This window comes from Salvelinus sp. IW2-2015, linkage group LG16 (genome assembly GCF_002910315.2).
Source record: "Salvelinus sp. IW2-2015 linkage group LG16, ASM291031v2, whole genome shotgun sequence".
Taxonomy (NCBI): Eukaryota; Metazoa; Chordata; class Actinopteri; order Salmoniformes; family Salmonidae; genus Salvelinus; species Salvelinus sp. IW2-2015.
In genome coordinates, this window is record NC_036856.1 from 17,450,199 (window position 1) to 17,477,319 (window position 27,121).

The window sequence follows — 27,121 nt, forward strand, 5'->3', positions numbered from 1 at the left end:
GTCTGATGAAACCAAGATTGAATTCTTTGGCCTGAATGCCAAGCGTCACATCTGGAGGAAACCTGGCACCATCCCTACGGTGAAGCATGGGTGTGGCAGCATCATGCTGTGGGGATGTTTTTCAGCGGCAGGGACTGGGAGACTTGTCAAGATCGAGAGAAAGATGAACGGAGCAAAGTACAGAGAGCTCATTGATGAAAACTTGCTCCAGAGCACTCAGGACCTCAGACTGGGGCAAAGGTACACATTCCAACAGGACAATGACCCTAAGCAGACAGCCAAGACAACGCAGGAGGGGCTTCGAGTCTCTGAATGTCCTTGAGTGGGCCAGCCAGAGCCCGGACTTGAACCCGGTCGAACATCTCTGGAGAGACCTGAAAATAGCTGTGCAGCGATGCTCCCCATCCAACCTGACAGAGCTTGAGAGAATCTGCAGAGAAGAATGGGAGAAACTCTCCAAATAAAGGTGTGCCAAGCTTGTAGCGTCATACCCAAGAAGACTCCAGGCTGTAGTCACTGCCAAAGGTGCTTCAACAAAGTACTGAGTAAAAGGTCTGAATACTTATGTAAATGTGATATTTTATTTTTTTATTTTTAATAAATCTGCAAAATTTCCAAAAAACTTGTTTTTGCTTTGTCCTTATGGGGTATTGTGTGTAGATTAATGAGGGGAGGGGGGGACTATTTCATCCATTTTAGAATAAGGCTGTAATGTAACAACATGTGGAAATAGTCACGGGGTCTGAATAATTTCTGAATACACTGTATGCACTTTTCTACTATGCATATTCAACACTTCATATTGTCAAGACATGTTTTTATACAACATAATTTGTCAAAGATGGAACCATCACCTGCTGGATGCTTCAGTAACTGTTCCAAAAACAACTATAAACTGCATCCACACATTGAACATTGTAATGGATTAGCATTTCCATTCTTAACATGTAAAGCTCCCAGTTTCAGTCAGTGCTCACCTGCTGGACCAGTCCTCCCAGCTGAAGAAGAATCTACTGCACTCTCTCCTGACAACACATCATTCATAGCCATAATGACGACAGCATTCTTCAAGGGTTATGAGACTTTGAAAAACAAGGGTGCATTCCAGGGGTCATTATTGATAGCTAAACATGATATAAGAATGAGGTGGCCTTCAAGCATTCAGTTTCATTTAGTTACACATTGCGTCAAGGAGACAAAAACAGTATATCAATAATTTCTGTATCTATAATAATTGTCTATATTATGACCACTGCCACTTGACAAAAATATAAATTCTCTGTTCATTTGTTAATTTCAAGGTGAAGTTATTTTACAACCCATAAACTAGTTTTGTAATGAATTCAACATAGCAGAACTATTATTTGTAATTACAAGTTTATAACATCAAATAACCATGTATATTATCATACATCAGTCAGACTTTATGCTCAGTGCACATTGACTTGCCCGAATTGAAGACAAGGAAATGGTGCAGCGGTACCTCCCAGTGGTTGCTTAAAGCGCCAATCATAAGTAGAAACAATATCAAAGCAGTTTCCACACCCCAGGTTCGGTAAAAAGCTGAGGGATCAGGCTGGAGAAATGTAATCACAAAAATTCATAGACAGAGCTATGGGTGCAAGGAATGACCATCCAAGATAGCAAAATGATAGTTTGAACCATGTTTTAAGGCTGTATAGTGTTTGTTTACATTTTCTTTGTTTACAAACATTGGGGTAAACAAGCTTACATTTTGGGTTCTGATGGGGTATGACAGTTAAACTAAGCTCATGAGGCATTTATAAGTTATATTTTTCAGGAATCAATGGGTGCATATCATTAATTTATTAGTCAAAAAATTGATGTAGAAACTGTTGATTGCCCCTTTAAAGGTAGTATTTACTCAAAGACAAAATCAGAATTTCTGGGATGCTTTTTTTTCTACACTTGATGACATTACATTTGTTACACAGTTATCACAAAGCAATTTTTTAAATAATATGCATAAAATCATTGCATCCTATTTTGAGTTAGCACCTCAAAGCTGTCCTCTTTTGTGAAACTGGTAAAAGAAAGTCACGGTTCTCTGTTTCAGCTAGCTTTCCAACATTAATCTTACTCTGTACTTATATTGTTGTGCAGATATTATAAAGAACTGGTGATGATTCTATTGATACGCTTATAAATCAGATATCTCTTGTAATTACTGTTAGGCTTACATGCAATTCACCATTGCTTTACAGTGGATAGTCATGTCTGTTGTATACATTGTTTGTTGGGCCACAGGACAGGCAGTAATCAGATCTTCTCCACATAGTTCCCAGGGAAGAGTCCTTCCTTGCCACAAAACCTGCCTCTCCACCAGCCTGATGCATCTGCAGGGGAACACAGAGATATGGACTCCATACACAGTACAGTCTTAGAACTCATCCAATACAGGTCTGAGCATGAATTGATGCTGTGAGCTTATTCGGGATCAGCACTTAAAGCATAATAGCACTGTGTAGTCTCTTCCGCCTCTTTCTTCTCACCCTTTTCCATTGTTGAGATGGACACAGTTTCTTAACAAATAGAGAATTGAGTACTATTCTATTCCTTCCCTACGTGTTCCTCACCTTCATTGAGCAGGTCGATGATATCATTGGTGTCGAAGCTGAGCTCGTCTGTGTCCTGGCCAGCATACTGGTACAGCGCCCGGCAACGCGGGCCGGTGGGGCGTGGCTGGGCCTTGGGCCGGCTGGACGGGGCCGGGGGTGGCCGCTGGCTGCTGATGCTCCTCTTCCTCTGCATTCTGGAGAGAGAGAGAGAGAGAGAGAGAGAGAGAGAGAGAGAGAGAGAGATGAGAGAGGAGGGGGGGGGGATTAGAGAGATGAGAGCCCAACTCCAACCCTTCACTGCAGATAGTATATTTTGTGAATACCCACTGTGTGCTCAGTTTATTCAGCTCACCCAGACACGCCCTGGTCAGGCACGTTGAGGAAGTCCAGGTTCCCCTGCTTAGTCTGAACCGAGCCTCGTCTCGTATTCAGGGAGCCCAGTTTGGGGAGGGCGGCGCTGGGGGGCCGGTTCTGTTTCTGGGGGATGGAGTAGGTATGCTCTGGCTGCTGGGGCGGTGGAGCACCTCTACCTCTGGGTGCACCATTCTGGTGCCCTAGTYAAAGAAGAGGAACACAGATACCATCAAAACACAAGACAAATTGTATACCATTCATACACTAAGACCTCTAATATCTCAACATAATTATCACAGTGGTGGTACACAGTTCATAGTGAGCACTGCAAGTCCATGTTCATGGAGTGAGGCCTGCCAATGACGTAGGAACATATCTGGACCAAATAATGAGTTTACCTCTGCTGGGAGGCTGACTCCTGCCTCCTCCATGGTTCTGTGGAAATCCCTTCTTGGTGGGCTCTGACAAAATAAACATGTAGAGTTTTAAACTATGACATATTAGGATTAACAGGATATATTATATACTGTACACTGTATTGAGTCAGACTTAGTATTCTATACATTATCTACTATATCTATGTCTCTTTTCCACTTCGGGTATGTAATTCTTTCTGTTCCTGATACTCACTGGAGGTCTTTGGCAGGCCATCTCCCACGTTGATGGTGAGGGTCTTTCCAGCTGGTTTGATCTCAGCCAGGTCTCCCTGTCCCCTCTGGAACACCACAACACGGGTGCCCCCTCCTCCCCAGCCCTCCTTCTTCACCCGGAACTCCAGTCTATAGAGAGCCACAACAGTGGACATGAATGATATGATCCATTTTACCAGATGCTTTCATCCAAAGTTAACTCGATCAACTAAACTATGGAGACCACACATAGAGAGTCATATAGCGAGGCTGTTCCTATCCAGTATGTGTGTAGTCATACCTGTCGTTGAAGGAGAGAGACAGCTTGTTCTTGGTCACCTCTTCATAGCGCTTACAGAGCAGGCTGAGGAACTCAGTCTTGAAGTTGGACTCTAGCAGACTGTCATACTGAGCCTCATGCACGATGAAGAAATCATCCTGTCTCATACTACAGGGAGAGGGAGAAAGGCAGAAATGGAAAGGTGTGAGGGATTGCCGTTGATAGAAGACAAGAAGTGTCACACACAGTAGGCCGATATAGCAAAGTTATTTTTTTACATATCCTGTGTGATCAGTTCCTGTTTATTAATGACAACACTGACCACAAAAGTTCCCAATGGTACATCATACTGGACTGTTATATGCTATTCTAAGTCTAGCAGGGAGAAAAACCCTTTACCTGAGAGAGACAGAGTGGATGCTCTCAAACTCCAGCTTCCGTTTTAACACCTCCTTTATCTGTCCCTTCTCTGGCCCCTTCTTCACCTTCTCTCTGCCTATCAGGTAGATACCCTTGGGAGACAGAATCAGGTCCCTCTTGATGGACTGGAGAGAGAAAATGGGAGGGGGAAAGAAAGAATAAGAGTGAGAATGAGTGTGTGTAAATGGAAGATGGAAGAAGTTAACMCCATGTTGTGTTGTTAACCCCGGCATTGGCTCTCTTTTCCTCACCGCTCTGTAAGGGAGGGACAGGTAGACTCACATTGAACCTGCGGTCAAACTTGTTGACCGAGTCTGCAAAGTCGACTCGCTCCCTCTTGGCCAGGAACTGTCTGAGCTCAGGCCTCTGCTCCAGGCCCAGGTAGTCTCCAACAAAGTTCCTGTTGATGCTGTTCCTCCTCCGCTCCTTAGAGTTGTACAGGATGTCCGAGGCTGCGGATAACATGCGAGAGAGGGGAGTTCATGGTCATTTTAAGTAAGAACCTTCAAGGACATATTCATGGCTGTATATTCATTTTCTGTATTTACATTGATTTATGTATATTCATATTTCTTCCTTGTTTCATCCCCACACACCCCTCTAGGATCATTGACACACTTACCCTCCTCCCTCATCTGTTCATATTTCCTCCTGGCGATGTACTTCCTCCAGGCCTTCTGGATGGTCCTGGCGAACATGTCAAATTTCCTCTCCCGCATCTCTTCCAATAGGAAGAGCTAGGAGAGACGGAGGGGAGAGGGAATGMTTTGATCAAAGAAACCATTTTACAGTATATAGATGAATACCTCACACCTTTTTTGTAATATATTTCATATATTCATTTAAACTGGGAAGACCCATTGAGATAAAAGAAACAGCACTTTTCTCAGGGAGACCTATGTGGGCCCCTACCGACTCTGGGGCCTTGACAAAGACCTTGGAGCGCCCCATCTGGTACTGATCTGTGTCCATGTTGACAGAGCGGAGGAGATGCAGGACCCCCTGCTGCTCTCCCCCCTGCCAGCACGGCCACGTCTCTGCCGTCAGGATGGCATACCTGCAGGCCACACACAGAGGGTCAGGCACTGGGGGGGGGGCATACACACACACACTGAGAGGACACAAAGCAGACACTGAAGGACACACACCTAAGAGTAAATAAGACTCACCTCTGTAGGAACTTATTGAAGACTCTGCGGTAGGCGTAGCCGGCTCGACGTACACGAATGTTCTCCCGCAGCCCAAGGTACTCCACCTGGTGCTTGGCCCTAAACACACACACATAGTTTCATCATCCCCTTTATTCTAATGTTCCATTTCTAAYGTTCCAACTCCCTGCTGAATTCTCTGAATGTTCTGCTATTGGATATTTGGTGTCTGTTGAGGGGTGTAATAGGGACACACCGGCTCTCCTCCCAGTCCTTGGGTCTCTTAGTCTCGTTGGGTTTGATACATCGGATATAGTGGGGGGTGCACTTCATCAACGTGTTCACCAGATCATTGGCTTGTTTCTGCAGAGAGAACATAAGAGATGGATGTACCACCATGTAGCTACTAATAACCTCAAACCTATGGGTGTACTGTTCCACTCAGCCACTGAACCACAGTGCTGGCAGTAGAGTGGGGACAGTTACCTTGATCTTAGAGCTAGCAGTAGTGGGCCTGCTCTTCTTGTCTGTGTTGAGGTTTTCAGGGAAGAGGCTGCGGATGAAGTCACTGTGGGAACAAGATGGAGGACAACATTTCATTGACCTCTCCCACATTATTTTCAAGCCTTGGTTGTTTTGAGACACGTGTCTGTTAAGGTAAAGATAGAGGCCTACGTACTGTTCACTGCTCTGCATGAGTTCAATGAGGTCATTAAAAAGCACGTCCCGGTTTCTCTCACAGAAGCCATTTATTTCGTAGGAGACCTGAGGTGACATGAGACATCATGTGTAAATATAAACATTCACACCAACTTTCACACTTCCTTCACYCACATGTCTACCTACCCACTTCCCATTGATGGAACATTCCTTTCTACCTCAGCCTAGAAGTGTCTACTTCTATGTGTTTTGAGCATGAGAAGACTTGTCCTCTCCTGGTACCCACCTTGCCTGCGTAGTGGTGGACGACAAAGCCAGAGTTCCAGCTGTTGAAGTGTTCGTGAGTGCCCACCGCCGCAGAGAGCTTCTGGAGCAGGGTGCCATCTGCCCCCTCACCCTTGGCATGCATGGTGGCACACACATCATCCAGCACACTCATGATGCCTGGCGGGTTCTGGAGTGGATTGTTAGACATTTAGCGTGGTAGCCACATGCAGAATAAAGACACATTTGTGGAAATTGCATTGAGATATTGTCATTTTGGGCTCACCAACTTATTCTCGATGAGGTCACACACAACCTTGTTGTTGAAATACTCAATTGGTGTCCACTTGATGCCTTCCTGAACATACTCTTCCTGGGAGAAACATAGAGAGATAGATAATGCCAATATAATTATCACAACATCCAAGACACCTCGTAAAGGAAATTAAAAGTGTTGAGATTTGAGAGTGGTTTGTACCTGTTCAGCCTTCAGTGTCAGCTCAATAAATATCTGCTGTAGCTTCTCGTTAACAAAGTTGATGCAGAACTGCTCAAACCCATTCCTCTGCCAGAAAGCACACATCCAGATTGAAGACAATGTTATCACATAGCTATGTCTGGTCTTATTATCCCATCAGAGATCAGAGATGTACATGTCTATGTATTTAATATACCATTCACCTGAAATATCTCAAAGCCATATATGTCAAGTACTCCTATACTGTATTCTTCATGAGGTTTCTGTATGGCTTTGTTTATTGCCTGGTAATAGGAGAGGAAGAGAGAGGAGAGTTAATTAGTATGAAATGGACGTGTCACCATTACTGTATTTGTGTCTGTGTGTGTATCATTGCAGTGTATAGTAAACTCAGCAAAAAAAGAAACGTCCCATTTTCAGGACCCTGTCTTCCAAAGATAATTCGTAAAAATCCAAATAACTTCACAGATCATCACAGATCTTCATTGTAAAGGGTTTACAATTACAGTTCATAGACAATTAATGAACATCCACCTGTGGAACTGTCGTTAAGACACTAACAGCTTGCAGACGGTAGGCAATTAAGGGAGATAGGATAGACAGCTGATCGTCCTCACAGTGGCAGACCACGTGTAACAACACCTGCACAGGATCAGTACATCCGAACATCACACCTGCGGGACTGGTACAGGATGGCAACAACAACTGCCCGAGTTACACCAGGAACACACAATCTCTCCATCAGTGCTCAGACTGTCCGCAATAGGCTGAGAGAGGCTGGACTGAAGGCATGTAAGCCTATTGTAAGGCAAGTCCTCACCAGACATCACCGGCAACAATGTTGCTTATGGGCACAAACCCACCGTCGCTGGACCAGACAGGACTGGCAAAAAGTGCTCTTCACTGACGAGTCGCGGTTTTGTCTCACCAAGGGTGATGTTCGGATTCACGCTTATTGTCGAAGGAATGAGCGTTACACCGAGGCCTGTACTCTGGAGCGGAATCGATTTGGAGATGGAGGGTCCGTCATGGTCTGGGGCGGTGTGTCACAGCATCATCGGACTGAGCTTGTTGTCATTGCAGGCAATCTCAACGCTGTGCGTTACAGGGAAGACATCCTCCTCCCTCATGTGGTACCCTTCCTGCAGGCTCATCCTGACATGACCCTCCAGCATGACAATGCCACCAGCCATACTGCTCGTTCTTTGCGTGATTTCCTGAAGGATAGGAATGTCAGTGTTCTGCCATGGCCAGCGAAGAGCCTGGATCTCAATCCCATTGAGCACGTCTGGGACCTGTTGGATCGGAGGGTGAGGGCTAGGGCCATTCCCCCAGAAATGTCCGGGAACTTGCAGGTGCCTTGGCGGAAGAGTCGGGTAACATCTCACAGCAAGAACTGGTAAATCTGGTGCAGTCCATGAGGAGGAGATGCACTGCAGTACTTAATGCAGCTGGTGGCCACACCAGATACTGACTGTTACTTTTGATTTTGAACCCTCTGTTCAGGGACACATTATTCCATCTGTTAGTCACATGTCTGTGGAACTTGTTCAGTTTTATGTCTCAGTTGTTGAATCGTGTTATGTTCAAACAAATATTTAAACWTTAAGTTTGCTGAAAATAAACGCAGTTGACAGTGAGAGGACGTTTATTTTTTTGCTGAGTTTAGTTGTCCCTGACCTCCACCAGATAGTCAAAGAGTCGTGTGTAGAGGGCCTTGGCCAGGGCGTCTCGGGTATAGGTGGCTTGTTCTTGATTGAGTGTCACATCGATGGACTCAGACTTTCCACCCCACTTTGAGTCCATCTTTCTGCTGGTCAGTTTGTCTTGCAGACGCGTTGGGTCAACGCCCAGCAGATAGGCAGGGAAGGCAAGCACTGGRAGGGAGGAAAAACATACAGAACAAACAGAATACCTGAGCAAAATACATGAATTCCTGCTTTCATTATGGCAAAAGTGTGTTTTGGTGACTATCCCTCTCTAATGTTTTTTCACCTTATGGGGACAGTTGCATTGATGCTTACTTGTGCATGTGGAGCTCTGTGTGCATGTGTTCATGTGGAGCTCTGTGTGCATATGTTCATGTGGAGCTCTGTGTGCATGTGTTCATGTGGAGCTCTGTGTNTGTTCATGTGGAGCTCTGTGTGCATGTGTTCATGTGGAGCTCTGTGTGCATGTGTTTGTGTGGAGCTCTGTGAGCATGTGTTCATGTGCATGTGTGTGTATTAGGCATGTTTGTCTTCTCCCACTCACAGTCAGTGCTCTCCACCTGCCCATAGTTGCCTGCCTCTATGAAGCTGATGTTTCCAAGGTGCAGGATTCCTGTTATGATCTGCAGCCCCTGAGCCTGGTAGGCCTCCGGGATCCCAATCACATTCATGGCTTCCTGTGGACAAAACTCAACACTGATGTCTATGGTCCTGTACAGAGCTCCATTACTGCTGGCTCTGACAACACACAAGGACTGGGAAAACACAATAGAACAGTATATTTAGCTAATATAAGCCTGTATTATGAATATAAATATGAGTGTCAATTTGTTCCCAGCGCTTCTGTGATGTCTCAATAAAGAAAAAAAAATGTGTACTCTGTTTTAAGCCCTGATGGCGTAAGGTACCATTGTCTCCTGAAAGTCCTTGCTGTCATTAGTTCCGTCCACTTTGTATGTCCCAGACTGGTTCAGGTAGTAGTAGTATTCTGGAGTCATGATGCCCAGGGCTTCTTTCTGCTGGGGGTTGGCTCCCTCTATTAGCTAAATACAACAGTTCAGACAAAACACAACTGAAAGTTACAGCACATGAATTACACATCAACAATTCGCACCCAATTATGAAACCCTACAGAACCGTTAAATCTGTGCTGTAGGGTGAGAAAGTCAAACACATTATCATTGTGGGTTGTTAAGTTACTGCTGGCCTAGCTCGGTGCCTGACTGACCTGGTAGTAGACGTGGAAGTTCCTCTCGTTCTCATTCTGGCTCACCACCCTCGACTTCTCAAGAAGGAAGTTGGAGATTTTACCACCGTCCGGCTCTCCTCCTCTGCTAAACTGGATCTCAAAGTACTTACCCTGTTAGATCAGAACACACACAAAAACCTATCACTCAAATTAGACATGGTTCATTATTCTGACTTTGTGGTTGTGGTCCGGGGGGCAGGTAGCCTAGTGGTTAAGAGCGTTGGGCCAGTAACCGAAAGAGAGCTGGTATCGAAGCCCTGAACGGACTAGGTGAAAAATCTGTCGATGTTCCCTTGAACAGGGCACTATACCCTAATTGCTCCTGTAAGTAGCTCTGGATAAGAGCGTCTGCTAAATGACTCGTATTTAAATGGGAATGGGTATGTGGCCCTATGTATTGGTAGAATGGAATTATCAGAGCAGTGACACGCGATGTACTAATGCTCTGTACCACAAGATGTACCACAAAATAATATATTTACATTACTACACAGCTGTTGACCCCACCCAGGATTTCACCTCATCTCAGTCTTCTCAAGCTCTTTCATCTCATTGTGTTGTTCTTCTATAATAGAGGCCTACAGTACAGCTGGGCACCTCAGAGGCAGGAAACCCCAGAGGTGACATGCACTCAGCTACAAAGCCTGCACGGTTGCATGTGGATGTGGTTAGGAGTTGAGGCTAACATCTCAGGATCTCAGCAGTAGGGAAAGGGGAGAGGGTGAAAGGTGGCTGTTGCATACTGCTGCTGTGGGTATATAGTCTGCAGAATTCAGATCACCTCTGGTAGAGCACAGGAAAAACAACAGCCTCTGTGCACAGTGTCTATAAGAATAGTTAGCACAGAACTAGCAGAAATGATCAGTTTAGAGTATCAGTCTTACTTTATTAGCCCACACACAGTGTCTAGAGAGGAGGAGGAAGAACAAGATGAAGGGAGGCTGATTGCTGTACGTATCACTCACAAAGCGACTGGAGTTGTTGTTGCGGACAGTCTTGGCATTGCCGAAGGCCTCTAATAGAGGATTGGACTGGAGGATGATGTCCTTCACATGCTGAGAGACACATACAGAGAAACATCACAACACAGCACTTCAGTTTCCTTCACAGTCATTAGTAATGGTAATGCTAATAGTAGTAATGGTAATGGTAATAGTAGTAATAGTAATGGTAATAGTAGTAATAGTAATGGTAATAGTAGTAATAGTAATGGTAATAGTAGTAATAGTAATGCTAATAGTAGTAATAGTAATGGCAATGCTAATAGTAGTAATAGTAATGGTAATGGTAATAGTAGTAATAGTAATGCTAATGGTAATAGTAGTAATAGAAGGTAATACCTGCACTTTATCACCTCCTCCTGATACTTTGGAGATGTAACCCATAATGTATTTTGCAGCCACAGTCTTCCCAGCTCCACTCTCCCCACTGGCACAACACACACAAAACATACAGCCATATTAATGATAACCCTCTAATTTACACTGTATCAAAAAAACTTTTTGTGAAACTTGTTGTGAAGGTGATCTATGGCTGCACATGAGTTTCTGTTTCTTTTATACTAAACAGAAATATAAACACAACATGTAAAGTGTTGGTCCCATGTTTCATGACCTGAACTAAAATATCCCAGAAATGTTCCATATGCACATAAAGCTTATTTCTTTCAAATTCTGTGCACAAATTTGTTTATATCCCTGTTTGTGAGCATTTCTTCTTTGCCAAGATAATCCATCCACCTGACAGGTGTAGAATATCAAGAAGCTAATTAAAAAGCATGATCAGTACACAGGTGCACCTTGTGCTGGRGACAATAAAAGGCCACTCTAAAATGTGTAGTTTTGTCAAACAACACAATGCCACAGATGTCTCAAGTTTTGAAGGAGCGTGCAATTGGCATGCTGACTACAGGAATGTCCACCAGAGCTGTTGCCGGAGAATTTTATGTTAATTTCTCTATCATAAGCCGCCTCCAACGTTGTTTTACAGAATTTGGCAGTATGTCCCACTGTTTAACGTATACTGTTTACAGGAAACTCACTCTACATCCTTAGATGAAGTTGAGTGGGAAAAGGAATGGGGTGGTGAAATAATTTTATTTCATGGACAAAGGAACTCAAAGGGTGTGATGATATTAATTAACAAACATTTTGAATATGAAAGTGGACGAAAAAAAGATTTGTCTCATTAATTTATATGGTCCAAATCAGGATGATCCACAGTTCTTAGAAAATATTTATACCAATTTATTGAACTTATGATCTAATCATTATGGTATGAGACTATAACACAGTGTTAAGTACCTCAATGGACCGTAAAGGTAATCACTCTACAAACTATCATCACCGTGCCCTTAAGGAAATCACAAATATTATGGACACATTAGAAATAGTGGATATTTGGAGACTAAAAAACCTCGACCTAGTGACTTATTCTTAACCAAGAGAAAATAATTTATAACTGAATTTTTTCATTATAATATAGGTTCAGCAAATCTCCTTATTGTTTGGGATACCTTAAAATGTACCTTCAGGGGTCATTCAATTCAATATTCATCAATAATAAAAAAGCAGTTTCTGGCTAAAGAGACAAGACTAACAAAAATAATTTGCAGAAACTCGTTACTGAAGACGGAGTCATCTATGATTCTCCGAATGATATTTTAAAAGAGGAACCTAATTATTTTAGGCAGATGTTCTCTTTTCCGTCTCATCCTTTCCCACTGAATGAAGATTATGCTAAGTAATTCTTTCCAAATAATATAAAAAATGGAAAATTAACAAATGTACAGACAGATCAGTGCGAAGGCCAAATTACAGAGGAATAACTTTTTGAGGCTATTAAATCCTTTCAGTCTGGAAAAACCCCAGGGCTTGATGGCATACCAGTAGAGGTATATCAAGTATTTTTTGATATACTAAAAGCTCCATTGTTAGATTGTTTTAACTACTCATATAGAAATGGTAGTCTGTCAGGTACTCAGCAGGAAGGTCTGATTTTTCTATTATTAAAACAAGACCCAGATGGCAGCATAGCCTAGTGGTTAGAGCGTTGGACTAGTAACTGAAAGGTTGCAAGATCGAATCCCCAAGGTACAAATCTGTCATTCTGCCCCTGAACAAGGCAGTTAACCCACTCCTAAGCTGTGATTGAAAATAAGAATTTGTTCTTAAACCTTTTTAGGGATAGGGAGCAGCATTTTCACTTTGGATGAATAGCGTGCCCAAATTGAACTGCCTCCTACTCTGTCCCAGATGCTAATATATGCATATTATTATTACTATTGGATAGAAAACACTCTGAAGTTTCTAAAACTGTTTGAATTATGTCTGTGAGTATAACAGAACTCATATGGCAGGCAAACTTCCAAACAGGAAGTGGAAATTCTGAGGCTGGTGTTTTTTCTACTCATCGCCTATTCAAATCCCAGGAAGATATGGATTTGTTTGCACTTCCAACGCCTTCCACTAGATGTCAACAGGCGGTAGAACGTTGAATGAAGTTTATACTGTGATGTGGGACCGGATGGGAGGTGTTTCAGTCAGTGGTCTGGCAGATTGCCAGTTCCTGGTCACGCGCATTCCACATGATATCGCCTTGCGTTCCATAACTTTTACAGACACGAAGGAATGCTCCGGTTGGAACGTTATTGGATATATATGACAACAACATCCTGAAGATTGATTATCTACTTAGTTTGACAAGTTTATTCGACCTGTGATATAACTTTTTGAAGTTTTTGTCCGATGTTATGCGTGACTTGCGCAAGCGTTTGGATATGTGTATTAAACGCGCTAGCAAAAGTAGCTATTTGGACATAAATAATTGACATTATCGAACAAAACAACAATTTATTGTCGAACTAGGATTCCTGGGAATGCATTCTGATGAAGATAATCAAAGGTAAGGGAATATTTATGATGTAATTTCGTATTTCTGTTGACTCCAACATGGCAGAGGAATGTTATTTATATTTGAGCGCCGTCTCAGATTATTGCATGGTGTGCTTTTCCCATAAAGTTTTTTTGAAATCTGACACAGCGGTTGCATTAAGAACAAGTGTATCTTTAATTATATGTAAAACATGTATCTTTCATCAAAGTGTATGATGAGTATTTCTGTTATTTGACGTGGCCCTCTGCAATTTCTCCAGATATTTTGGAGGCATTTCTGAACATGGCGCCAATGTAAACTAAGATCTTTGGATATAAATATGCACATTATCGAACAAAAAATACATGTATTGTGTAACATGATGTCCTATGAGTGTCATCTGATGAAGATCATCAAAGGTTAGTGATTAATTTTATCTCTATTTCTGTTTTTGTGACTCCTATCTTTGGCTGGGAAAATGGCTGTGTTTTTTGAACTTGGTGGTGATCTAACATAATCATATGTTGTGTTTTCGCTGTAAAGCATTTTTTAAATCGGACACGATGGGTAGATTAACAAGATGTTTATCTTTCATTTGCTGTATTGGACTTTATTGGAATATTTTTGCAGCGGAATGTTGTGGGGGGGTTCCGCTAGCGGAACGTGTGTCCTAGAAAGGTTAACTGACTTGCCTGGTAAAATAAAAATATAAAGACCCAGTCTATCTAAAAAACTGGAGGCCCCTTACACTTCAATGTTGTGATGCAAAAATACTAGCAAAATGCATAGCACTCAGAATTAAAAGGGTTTTACCAGGTATTGTTCATCCTGATCAGACACGTTTTTTACATAGGAGATAATATACGACAACTACTAGAAATAATAAAACATCATGTAACATATAAGAAGCCAGGAATGGTATTTACAGCGGATTTTGAAAAGGCATTTGATAAAGTAAGACTGGATTTTATTTATAAATGCCTGGCTTTTTTCAATTTCGGTAATTCTCTTATAAAATGGGTAAAAATAATGTATAGCAACCCCAGCTGTAAAATAGTAAATAACGGCTACTTCTCAGAGAGTTTTGAATTGTCAAGAGGAGTTGAACAAGGGTGTCCACTGTCACCATATCTATTCATTATGGCCATCGAAATGCTAGCTATTAAGATCAGATCCAATAACAACATTAGAGGATTAGAAATCCAAGGCTTAAAAACAAAGGTGTCCATGTATTTTTATATCACCTTTATTTAACCAGGTAGGCTAGTTGAGAACAAGTTCTCATTTGCAACTGCGACTTGGTCAAGATAAAGCAAAGCAATTCGACACAACACAGAGTTACACATGGAATAAACAAACATACAATCAATAATACAGTAGAAAAATCTATATACAGCATGTGCAAATGAGGTAGGATAAGAGAGGGAAGGCAATAAATGGGCCATGGTGGCGAATTAATTACAATATAGCAATTAAACACTGGAATTGTAGAATGTGCAGAAGAGGAATGTGCAAGTAGAGGTACTGGGGTGCAAAGGAGCAAGATAAATAAATAAATACAGTATGGGGATGAGGTAGATTAGATTGGCTATTTACAGATGAGCTATGTACAGGTGCAGTGATCTGTGAGCTGCTCTGACAGCTGGTGCTTAAAGCTAGTGAGGGAGGTCAGAATCTCCAGCTTCAGTGATTTTTTCAGTTCGTTCCAGTCATTGGCAGCAGAGGAGAGGCGGCCGAAGGAAGAATTGGCTTTGGGGGTGACCAGTGAGAAATACCTGCTGGAGTGCGTGCTATGGGTGGGTGCTGCTATGGTGACCAGTGAGCTGAGATAAAGCGGGGCTTTACCTAGCAGAGACTTGTAGATGACCTGGAACCAGTGGGTTTGGCAACGAGTATGAAGTGAGGGCCAGCCAACAAGAGAGTACAGGTCGCAGTGGTGGGTAGTATATGGGGCTTTGGTGACAAAACGGATGGCACTGTGGTAGACTGCATCCAATTTGTTGAGTAGAGTGTTGGAGGCAATTTTGTAAATGACATCGCCGAAGTCGAGGATAAGTAGGATAGTCAGTTTTACAAGGGTATGTTTGGCAGCATGAGTGAAGGATGCTTTGTTGCGGAATAGGAAGCCGATTCTAGATTTAATTTTGGATTGGAGATGCTTAGTGTGAGTCTGGAAGGAGAGTTTACAGTCTAACCAGACACTTAGGTATTTGTAGTTGTCCACGTTTTCTAAGTCAGAACCGTCCAGAGTAGTGATGGGCGGGCAGGTGGGCAGGTGCGGGCAGCAATCCGTTGAAGAGCATGCATTTAGTTTTACTTGCATTTAAGAGCAGTTGGAGRCCACGGAAGGAGAGTTGTATGGCATTGAAGCTCATCTGGAGGTTAGTTAACACAGTGTCCAAAGAAGGGCCAGAGGTATACAGAATAGTGTCGTCTGCGTAGAGGTGGATCAAAGAATCACCAGCAGCAAGAGCGACATCATTGATGTATACAGAAAAAAGAGGACCGAGAATTGAACCCTGTGGCACTCCCATAGAGACTGCCAGAGGTCCAGACAACAGGCCCTCCGATTTGACATACTGAACTCTATCAGAGAAGTAGTTGGTGAACCAGGTGAGGCAATCATTTGAGAAACCAAGGCTGTTGAGTCTGCCAATAAGAATGTTGTGATTGACAGAGTCGAAAGCCTTAGCCAGGTCGATGAATACGGCTGGACAGTAATGTCTCTTATCGATGGTGGTTATGATATCGTTTAGGACCTTGAGCGTGGCTGAGGTGCACCCATGACCAGCTCTGAAACCAGATTGCATAGCGGAAAAAGTGGGATTCGAAATGGTCGGTAATCTGTTTGTTAACTTGGCTTTCGAAGACCTTAGAAAGGCAGGGTAGAATAGATATAGGTCTGTAGCAGTTTGGGTCTAGAGTGTCTCCCCCTTTGAAGAGGGGGATGACCGCGGCAGCTTTCCAATCTATGGGAATCTCAGACGATACGAAAGAGAGGTTGAACAGGCTAGTAATAGGGGTTGCAACAATTTCAGCAGATAATTTTAGAATGCCGATGACTCAAGTTTTATATTAAGTCCTCAAGCTAGATCCCTGCAATGTCTCATTTAAGATCTAGATACATTTTCTGTACTCTCTGGACTAAAACCTAATTATGATAAGTGTACAATATTACGTATTGGATCCTTAAAAAATACAACTTTTACATTACCCTGCAGTTTACCTATAAAATGGGCTGATGGTGAAGTAGACATACTCGGTATTCATATAAAGCTCTCCACAATGAATTTCAATAGAAAACTTGTAAAAATAGACAAGATCCTGCAACCATGGAGAGGTAATTACCTGTTTATTTGAGGAAAAATTACCCTGATTAACTCCTTAGTCATATCTCAGTTTACGCACTTACTTATGGAGCTGCCTACTCCTGATGATTCATTTTTCAAATCATATGAGCAAAAAATATTTCGCTTTATCTGGGACGCTAAATCAGACAAAATAAAACATGCCTATCTATATAATGAATATGAATTGGGTGGGTTGAGATGATTAAATATAAAAGCACTAAACCTCTCTCTAAAAGCTTCACTCATTCAAAAGTTTTATTTGAACCCTAAATGGTTCTCAAGTAGATTACTAAGAAAAGCTCATCCATTGTTTAAAAATGGCCTTTTTGCCTTTGTGCAGATTACAATGTCTCATTTTTGATTAATTGAAAATGATACTTTTTTCAAAGTATCTCTCTTTTTCAAACAAGCATTGCAGAGCAGGCTACAATTTCAATTTCATCCCCCTGAAAAGATAGAACAATATTACAACAAATATTATGGCTGAACTCAAATGTGCTGGTTGATAAAATACCTGTATTTATGGGAAAGATGTTTGAAAAGGGTATTTTGTTCTTAAATTATATTGTAAATTGTAATGGTAGAGTTATGTCCTTCATGGAGTTATCAGCATTGTACGGAAAGGTCTGCTCAATCCAAGAGTACAACCAATTGATTACAGCATTGCCCCAAAAATGGAGGAGGCAGGTGGCAGCGGGAGGAGGTAGGGAACTGGTCTGTCTGCCCAATATAAAGGATCAAAACTGGCGGAGGAATAAAAATAGCATAAATAGGAAAGTATACCAGTTTCATTTGAGGACCAGGATGTTGACAACTGTGCCATACAGATTAAAAAATAGTTGAGAAGAGATTTTTGATGTACCGATTCCATTGTACAGGGTGTATGAGTTGATATATAAAACAAGGCAAGATTCAATACTTTGTGCTTTTCAGCTAACATTATATATAGAATTCTTGCCACCAACAAAATGTTGAATATTTGGGGCATAAAATCATCAAAGCTCTGCAGATTTTGTTGTGAGGATACAGAATCAATAGACCATTTATTTTGGTATTGCCCTCAGGTAGCCTGTTTCTGGTCTCAGGTTCAGGAATGGCTGAAAATGCATAGCCTTGATCTAAAATTGGCCCTAGAAATAGTACTGTTAGGAGATCTAGAGAGACCGGGTCAGTCAGTTACTAATATACTAATAGTCTTAGTAAAAGTATTTATTTTCATCTCGCAATCTGTGGATTCTATTCGATTAGATAGATTGAAATTGTACATTAAACATCACAGTATAGTTGAAAGATATGAGTTGCATAGAAACCCGAAGTGGGTGGCCAGCAGAGATAGATGGGATGGGCTGAGGGAAGCTGAGGGTTGGTATGTGGAATTGGAGACAAGTGGGAGTGGAGTTGCTGTGTGAGAGAGAGAATGATGGTCAAAAGATAAAGGGGGGAAAAAAGTCTAAATAAATCATAATAAAAAGTACATTTGAATGACACTAAGTGGCAGTGTTTTTACAACTAATGCCGGTTTGCCTGAGGCTGATGCCGTGCAGGTGTTTGTACACATGCATATACACACACTCTCATTCAAATAAACACATACAAGAACACACACATACATGTAATAATGCCAGACATGCACTATGCACAGTTGGCATTGCTGTTATGATTTCAGTTGTCCTTGATGTCCTTTGTTTTAAATGTATTTTTTTTATATATTTTTTTGCATTGTTGTTTGCTGTTTTCTTCTGTCTTTTCTTTTTTTCTCTTTAGTTCATTCTCTTGGTTGTTGGTGCATTGGGGGGTTCTTGGGGGTGGSGAATGGAATTAATTGTATTTTTTATTTTGTTTTTTCTTCCTGGGGGGGACTGCGGGAAGGGTCTCGAATGGTTGAGAGACAGCTATTGGGGAACTGTGGAGGGATTTTAGAGGGTTCGGGTTCACGTTTTTTGGCCTGGTGGTAGATCGGTCAACATGGCCTTGAGCAGGGCATTGACCCTGGATGTGTGTTGCTCTGAATGGGAATCTGTTGGATGACTGGTATGATGTGGTTATTGAGCGGCTTCACTGCAAGTATATTGTATGTTTCGAATATTCAATAACAAAATTAAATAAAATCAAAATAACAAATAATAAAGTATGTCCCACTGGCCTCATAACCAATGACCACGTGTAACCATGTCAGCCCGGGACCTCCACATCAGGCTTCTTCACCTGCAGAATAGTCTGAGACCAGCTACCCGGACAGCTGACGAAACTGTGGGTTTGCACAACCAAAGAATTTCTGCACAAACGGTCAGAAACCATCTCAGGGAAGTTCATTTGTGTGCTCGTCATCCTCACCAGGGTCTTGCCCTGACTGCAGTTCAGAGTCCTAACTGACTTCAGTGGGCAAATGCTCACCACGGATGACCACTGTCACACTGGAGAAGTATGCTCTTCATGGATGAATCGCGGTTTGTACCAGGCAGATGGCAGACAGCATGTATGGCGTCATGTGGGCGAGCGATTTGCTGATGTCAATGTTGTGAACAGAGTGCCCCATGATGGCGGTGGGGTTATGGTATGGGCAGGCATAAGCTATGGACAACGAACACAATTGCATTTTATCAAAGGCAATTTGAATACACAAAGATACCGTGACGAGATCCTGAGGCCCATTGTTGTGCCGTTCATCCACCGCCATCACCTCATGTTTCACCATGATAAAGCACAGCCCCATGTCTCAAGGATCTACACAATTCCTGGAAGCTGAAAATGTCCCAGTTCTTCCTTGGCCTGCATACTGACCAGACATGTCACCCATTGAGCACGTTTGTGATGCTCTGGATCGACGTGTACGACAACGTGTTCCAGCTCCCGACAATATCCAGCAACTTCGCACAGCCATTGAAGAGGAGTGGGACAACATTCCACAGGCCACAATCAACAGCCTGATCAACTCTATGCGAAGGAGATGTGTCGCGCTGCTTGAGACAAATAGTGGTTTTCTGATCCACGCCCCTACCATTTTTTTAAGGTATCTGTTAACAACAGATGCATATCTATATTCCCAGTCATGTGAAGTCCATCGATCAGGGCCTAATTTATTTATTTTGATTGACTGATTTCCTTATATGAACTGTAACTGAGTAAAATCTTTTAAATTCTTGCATTTTACATTTATATTTCTGTTCAGTGTAGTTAGAAAGGAAATGACACACTGATTGAGCTTTGGTTCTTTGTTAGTTCTGAGAAAAGCAGTGAGAGTAAATGTTTTTGGGTAGAATGACGCACATGAGAAGGCATAAGGTGCGTCAGAGAGAGGCACAGAGAAGAACTAGGACTACATACTGCCTGCCAGCAGAAAGAGATAGCAGTTATGACACTGGTATAATAACACACCTGATAATAACACACTGGTTCTCCTGATCAATCATCATGTTCCTGTACATGTTATCAGTCAGGGCGTAGATGTGGGGAGGGTTTTCATACTGGGCCTTTACATGGAGAAAGATGGACAGAAAAACAAGAGAGAGAGAGAGAGAGAGAGAGAGAGAGAGAGAGAGAGAGAGAGAGAAGAGAGAGAGAGAGAGAGAGAGAGAGAGAGAGAGAGAGAGAGAGAGAGAGAGAGAGAGAGAGAGAGAGAGAGAGAGAGAGAGATTAATATACAACTATGAAGGTAAACAAGGAAGTGAATGGGAATACGGTATAAAGACCAAAGTATATGTTGAACAATAGGATGGTTTACTCACAGCCCCTTGGTAGAGTTCAATTTCCCGGTCAGTGAAGTAGGGCATCTGTTTGAAAGGGTTCACTGATATCAACACAGAGCCAATATAGGTCTGCACATGACAGTTAAGGGTGTTTCTGGTGAAATCACAGAATATGATATTGAAACAATCACAGCRAAATTGTTGATTTATGTAAACTTTTCAAATAGATAAATATCCCAAACCATACATTAATTTCATCCGGACTGGATTACACACACAGATATAATGCTTTTTTTCACACAAAGAATGAAGTAAGTCCCGAATGTGCAGTAAAATATGTACTAAAAACACGGAAGTGTGCTGTTGAGTCACAAAGTGCATCCAAAAGAGGAACAGTGCAGTCCTATTATTGCATACATTCATGTGTGTCTGCGCATGTGAAGAAGTTGAGTGAGTACATATGTGTGGTAGGGGGATGAGGCAAGGATGGTATGTATGTTTGTTATTGTGTTGTTGCTACTGTGTGAGTACAAACATCAGCTGTGCTCACCCATGATATAGAATGGAAGGACCTATTGCTATGGGAAGTGGAATGACCTCAATGACCTCAATTCTCAAATGGTTTAAAAGCCATTTGTAACAGTTTTTTGTTTGTGTGTGTATATGTGTGTATGCCTATAAATACATCAGTCTGAGAGTGTGTGAGGGAGCAGGTCGTGTCTCCACAGTGTACTTCCCTGCTGTATTTTTTCTGAAGAGACATTTGTGAGAAGTGATGAAGGAAGGTCCCTAACAGACAATGAAACAGGATACGAAGATGTAGTCATCCATGTATCTCTTCTTCAGGTTCTCCACGATGGCGTCTTCGCTGATCTTGGACAGTAGCACCATGTCGTCCACACCACTCTGCTTGACATTCTGACTCTGCCAGTGATACTTACTGCCCTGCAGGAGAGAACGGTCAGGGTTAGGAAATGCACACCCTTTTTATTTGTAATTGAGGCAGAGAGAAAAGCAGGTAGATCTATAGATGACCTAGTTCATACTGAATGTGAGTTACAGAACATTATGAGAGGGTATCTACAAACAGGAGGGGTATAGAAAACCAGAGGAAGCATGGGCCAACTGTAATTGGAAGGCATGTGCACCAGTAGATATCAGAGAGAAGTTTCTCGGCAGCAGGGTCTCTCTGTGTGTAACTGTGTCATTAAGAATGTGACTAACTGTGGTTATCAGTACAGGAAGCTGAGGACAGTTACCCGGCAACGCTCTGTAGATGAGGTGAGCATATGCCAATTTGGCCATCTCTGTAAAGTACTGCTTCCCACTCTGATCTACGACAGTGATAACCAGTAGTTGTGGTATCTATTGAATATGCTATCTTTAGGAGTCTGTGGAATGGGAGGGGACTCAGTTTAAAGTATACCATTGGACCACAGATAGAGCAATGAGACAGATATTTCACAGGATGTATAAATGTGAAGCATCTGGTTCGCGTTTCCACTCACTCCCAAATATGGTGGTGAGAGGAAGCCCAAACATTTGATCTCGATACAGTTTTCTGTTTCCAAAACTAGAATCTGTTATGAACAGAGTAGACTAAGTTTTGTAGACTTTACCCGTTGCCAAAGTTTCAAACAACTGCATTGTTTAGAAGGAGTGCAAGGGCGAATTGAGTTATTGCACACACGCGCTTCACAGAGTAGGCGTTCCCTAAAAGAAATATGCAAATACTTGCTAGAACACACCAATAGGCTGTCACTAGCTCTTGCTTATTCTGCCCACTATGATTTATTTGCTCCCACTGGAACCGACATCCTGTGGTCTATCTTGGGTTAGTTATACAAATCTTTGATTGGGCCATGGTTTGGTGATTTCTTTACACAAAATTAATGTAGTGCATTTTAAAGTAACTGMCAAAAAAAAGACTCTCCTTTCATTTTCTGCTTCCCTCCCATTCCTATGCCTTCAATATGATGATGACATCCACCACATCGTGCAGAGAGTTTCCTGACTTCCCTATCACCACATAAAGAGTTGAGTTGAACCAGGTTTGGCCAACGATGGTGGATTACACTGCATGATATGATCTTAGCCTTGTTTGGGTTCCCAACGCTGTTTTGTTTTGATGTGTGGTGGATCCTGAAAATAGGTCTAACATGATTACTGTGGTCTGAGTTCCAACTCTCTCAACCTTCTAGTGATAACTTTGGAGGAGAAGGTTCTAATACAAATGTATATTGGAACCCCAGTGAGTCAGTCAACTCTCTGGCCAATCAATCAATGATATTCAATTACAAATAAGCTACCATGAACATTAGATACTGTAAGAAAACAAGCAGTACTTCAGTCCTTGAGGGCCGGCAATTGGATCTCTGTTGTAAAGAATGATGCCCACTTTTCATGTGAACAACCTGACTAAGACTGTTTGTTTGTCACACATTTCAGACCACATCCATAAGTATTCGGCTCAGCACACAGAAATGGCGTCAGCTGGGTGAAACCAAGGTTCTGACTGCTTTAAATAGCTAACTGCTGATTTGACTGCTGATCCAGTGCTAAAATAGCCCACTTGCTGCTGTGTAGTGTCAGTTCATTCCATCTGTCATCACTGTTGTGACTCACTCACTACTGTGAGTGAGTCAGCCTGTTGCAGAAAAAAGTTGTGACAATGCATCCAAAATCAATCTATCAATGAAAGAAGTCTTATTGTAAGCTTACTCCGCTATCTTAGAAAATCTTTTGTGTGTTTGCGCATCCAGCAAGGGGCCGGATCTGTGCTTGGGAGTCTGTGTGAGGAGGAAGTATTGTGCTAGAAACTACAGGCCCCTCTGTCTCTCTGTCAGGGCTGCTGCACTTCCCTTCTCACGCCTCGCCACTACATCTTGTGAAACCCTCTCCACTTTTCAACACGTCACTGCTGCTCTTCCATTCCAGACAATACTACAGAACTTCTTTAAACAGTTCACCCTCACATTTACATGTTAATCCAGAGCGACTTGCCGTTAGTGCATTCATTTTAAGATAGCTACAGTGCCTTGCGAAAGTATTCACCCTCTTGGCGTTTTTCCTATTTTGTTGCATTACAACCTGTAATTTAAACAGATTTTTATTTGGATTTCATGTAATGGGCAGACACAAAATAGTCAAAATTGGGGAAGTGAAATTTTAAAGATTACTTGTTAAAAAAAAAAATTAAGAATAACAAACAGAAAAGTGGTGCGTGCATATGTATTCACCCCCTTTGCTATGAAGCCCCTAAATAAGATCTGGTGCAACCAATTACCTTCAGAAGTCACATAATTAGTTAAATAAAGTCCACCTGTGTGCAATCTAAGTGTCACATGATCTGTCACATGATCTCAGTATATACACACCTGTTCTGAAAGGCCCCAGAGTCTGCAACACCATTAAGCAAGGGGCACCACCAAGCAAGTGGCACCATGAAGACCAAGGAGCTCTCCAAACAGGTCAGGGACAAAGTTGTGGAGAAGTATAGATCAGGGTTGGGTTATAAAACAATATCCAAAACTTTGAACATCCCACGGTGCAACATTAATTCCCTTATTAAATAATTGAAAGAATATGGCACCACAACAAACCTGCCAAGAGAGGGCCGCCTACCAAAACTCACAGACCAGGCAAGGAGGGCATTAATCAGCGAGGCAACAAAGAGACCAAAGATAACCCTGAAGGAGCTGCAAAGCTCCACAGCGGAGATTTGAGTATCTGTCCATAGGACCACTTTAAGCCATACACTCCACAGAGCCGGGCTTTATGAAAGCAAACATGTTTGGTGTTCGCCAAAAGGCATGTGGGAGACTCTCCAAACATATCGAATCAGTCAGATGAGACTAAAATTGAGCTTTTTGGCCATCAAGGAAAACGCTATGTCTGGCGCAAACCCAACACCTCTCATCACCCTGAGAACACCATCCCCACAGTGAAGCATGGTGGTGGCAGCATCATGTTGTGGCAATGTTTTTCATCGGCAGGGACTGGGAAACTAGTCAGAACTGAAGGAATGATGGATGGTGCTAAATACAGGGAAATTCTTGAGGGAAACCTGTTTCAGTCTTCCAGAGATTTGAGATTGGGACGGAGGTTCACCTTCCAGCAGGACAATGACCCTAAGCATACTGCTAAAGCAACACTCGAGTGGTTTAAGGGGAAACATTTAAATGTCTTGGAATGGCCTAGTCAAAGCCCAGACCTCAATCCAATTGAGAATCTGTGGTATGACTTAAAGATTGCTGTACACCAGCGGAACCCATCCAACTTGAAGAAGCTGGAGCAGTTTTGCTTTGAAGAATGGGCAAAAATCCCAGTGGCTAGATGTGCCAAGCTTATAGAGATATACCCCAAGAGACTTGCAGTTGTAATTGCTGCAAAAGGTGGCTTTACAAAGTATTGACTTTGGGGGGGCTGAATAGTTTTGCACGCTCAAGTTTTCTGTTTTTTTTGTGTTATTTCTTGTTTGTTTCACAATAAAACATATTTTGCATCTTCAAAGTGGTATGCATGTTGTGTAAATAAAATGATACAAACCCCTCAAAATCTATTTTAATTCCAGGTTGTAAGGCAACAAAATAGGAAAAATGCCAAGGGCGGTGAATACTTTCGTAAGCCACTGTAGGTGAGACAACAACATATCACATATCTCAGTAAGTACATTTTTCCTCAATAAAGTTATCAGCAAACTCAGTGCTGGTAGGAAAAGAAAGAGCAAGGGTTAGACCTTACCCAGCTCCTTAGGAACAATAGTCCCCTCTACTGCTAGTTTTCACATTTGATAGGACTCTTTTTAATGCTTTTGATCAGTATTGTCATACCTACATGTACTTTCTCTCTCATGTCTTGTTAACGTCATGAGAATACAATCTCTGGTTAGGAAAAAAACAGGTTGTAGCAGCGGCAGAGAAGTTTTATTAACTACTCCATAGTGTACAGCACATTTTTACACAAATGTGAGGACATAGGATTCAATCAATGCTTCTATCCCTCTTGACTAGAAACACTCACTATAACCTGAGTGGATACTAGCAGGGCTTGTCAGTCAAAAGAGGAAAGGACCGCATGTTCTCCATTTAAGGAGTTAAAGTCTCTACTACTTGATGTCCACTACCTCCTGTTCTGCAGCACTTTGTTGTATGATTTTTGTTGACAAGAGTGATAGAAGACAACAGTTATCCATTTTCCTTTCATCATCTGGACATAAAATGAACACACACTGAACATCACTGTGCTTCCCCGTTGGTTCTAAGTCAGCTGTTGCCAGGCTCCAGAGTGTGATAAGTGCCAGCATCCGGGCATAATGTGAGAGCCCACTGTACAGCTGAGTCAAGTGACCTCAACCTAACATATAAGGCTATGTTCTTCAGAAAGTCTGTGAGATAGAGGAAACCATCACAGGAGGCTGTTGAGGGGAGGATGGCCCATAATGGCTCATAATAATGACTGGAATGAAATTAATGGAATGGTTTTAAACACAAGGAAATAATTTGCTTGATCTGTCAAAGCTATTCCATGAATTCTATTCCAGACATTACTATGAACCCGTCCTCCCCAATTGAGGCGGCACCAGCTGCCTGTGCTCAGCATATACAGTAGATGGAGAGGATAGACGAGTCCTAGTGAGGAGAGTCTGCAATAGTCTAGGTATGTGTGTGGTGTGTTACCATCGTGCCGGCGGTGCGTGTGCCCCTCTTCTTCCACGGTCCTGGACCAGGTGTTCAAAGTCCAGACTGTGTGTGTCGGTAATCCCACACTAGCCCCTTCACAGCACGACCATCACAGTCAGGAAGTCTCTAGCACACACAGTCACACAGACAGAACAGCCACCTAGAAGACTTTAACATTCAACGCGTTCAAACGTACTTCCTCATACTCCCACAGACCCAGAGCGAAACAAGAACTGCTCTGCCACAGACTTAAGAGGACACAGACACACACACAACAGATACAGACACAACACAGAGATACAGACACACACACACACACACACACACACACACACACACACACACACACACACACACACAACACACAACACACACACACACAACATACACACACACACACACACAAAAACACACACACACTCATCCTATATCTATACCACTTCTACTCTGTTGCATTTTCAATTCTTCATTTAGTCATGGTCTAAATGTTTAGACCTAATTAACAGTCAATGCTGATACTGTTAGGGGCTGTTATATCATACATTGTTAAAGTCCATAACAAACGTAATCTTTGATACAGACAGTATTTTCATATCATGAATAACCCCTCTATAACATACCAATAATTTAACTGATGGCACTTCTGTGTTTAATTTCCAATCTCACTTTACATGACGCTTCAGTTGTTTACTAACTACTCCACCCAGACGGTGGTTAGTCTCTCATCTTTAACATCTGAAAGGCTTGCAGTGAATGGCACT

At 42.3% G+C, this 27,121-nt stretch overlaps 1 protein-coding gene across 1 annotated transcript; it reads right to left on the reverse strand.

The window, feature by feature from the left end:
- Positions 1–1,649: 1,649 nt before the first annotated feature.
- Positions 1,650–26,558, reverse strand: myo1f (myosin IF). Its single transcript, XM_024004592.2, has 28 exons — positions 26,358–26,558; positions 21,493–21,624; positions 20,719–20,808; positions 20,369–20,463; positions 11,111–11,198; positions 10,736–10,825; positions 9,750–9,881; positions 9,430–9,564; positions 9,066–9,198; positions 8,493–8,689; positions 7,016–7,096; positions 6,813–6,899; positions 6,621–6,707; positions 6,357–6,524; positions 6,090–6,175; positions 5,897–5,978; positions 5,667–5,773; positions 5,432–5,530; positions 5,175–5,319; positions 4,885–4,999; positions 4,545–4,714; positions 4,242–4,387; positions 3,864–4,010; positions 3,564–3,712; positions 3,332–3,394; positions 2,932–3,133; positions 2,598–2,773; positions 1,650–2,357 (listed from the first exon to the last, which is right to left on the reverse strand). The coding sequence occupies exons 1-28, from the start codon at positions 26,358–26,360 to the stop codon at positions 2,281–2,283; spliced, it is 3,282 nt and encodes a 1,093-aa protein (XP_023860360.1). The 5' UTR covers positions 26,361–26,558; the 3' UTR covers positions 1,650–2,280.
- Positions 26,559–27,121: the final 563 nt, after the last annotated feature.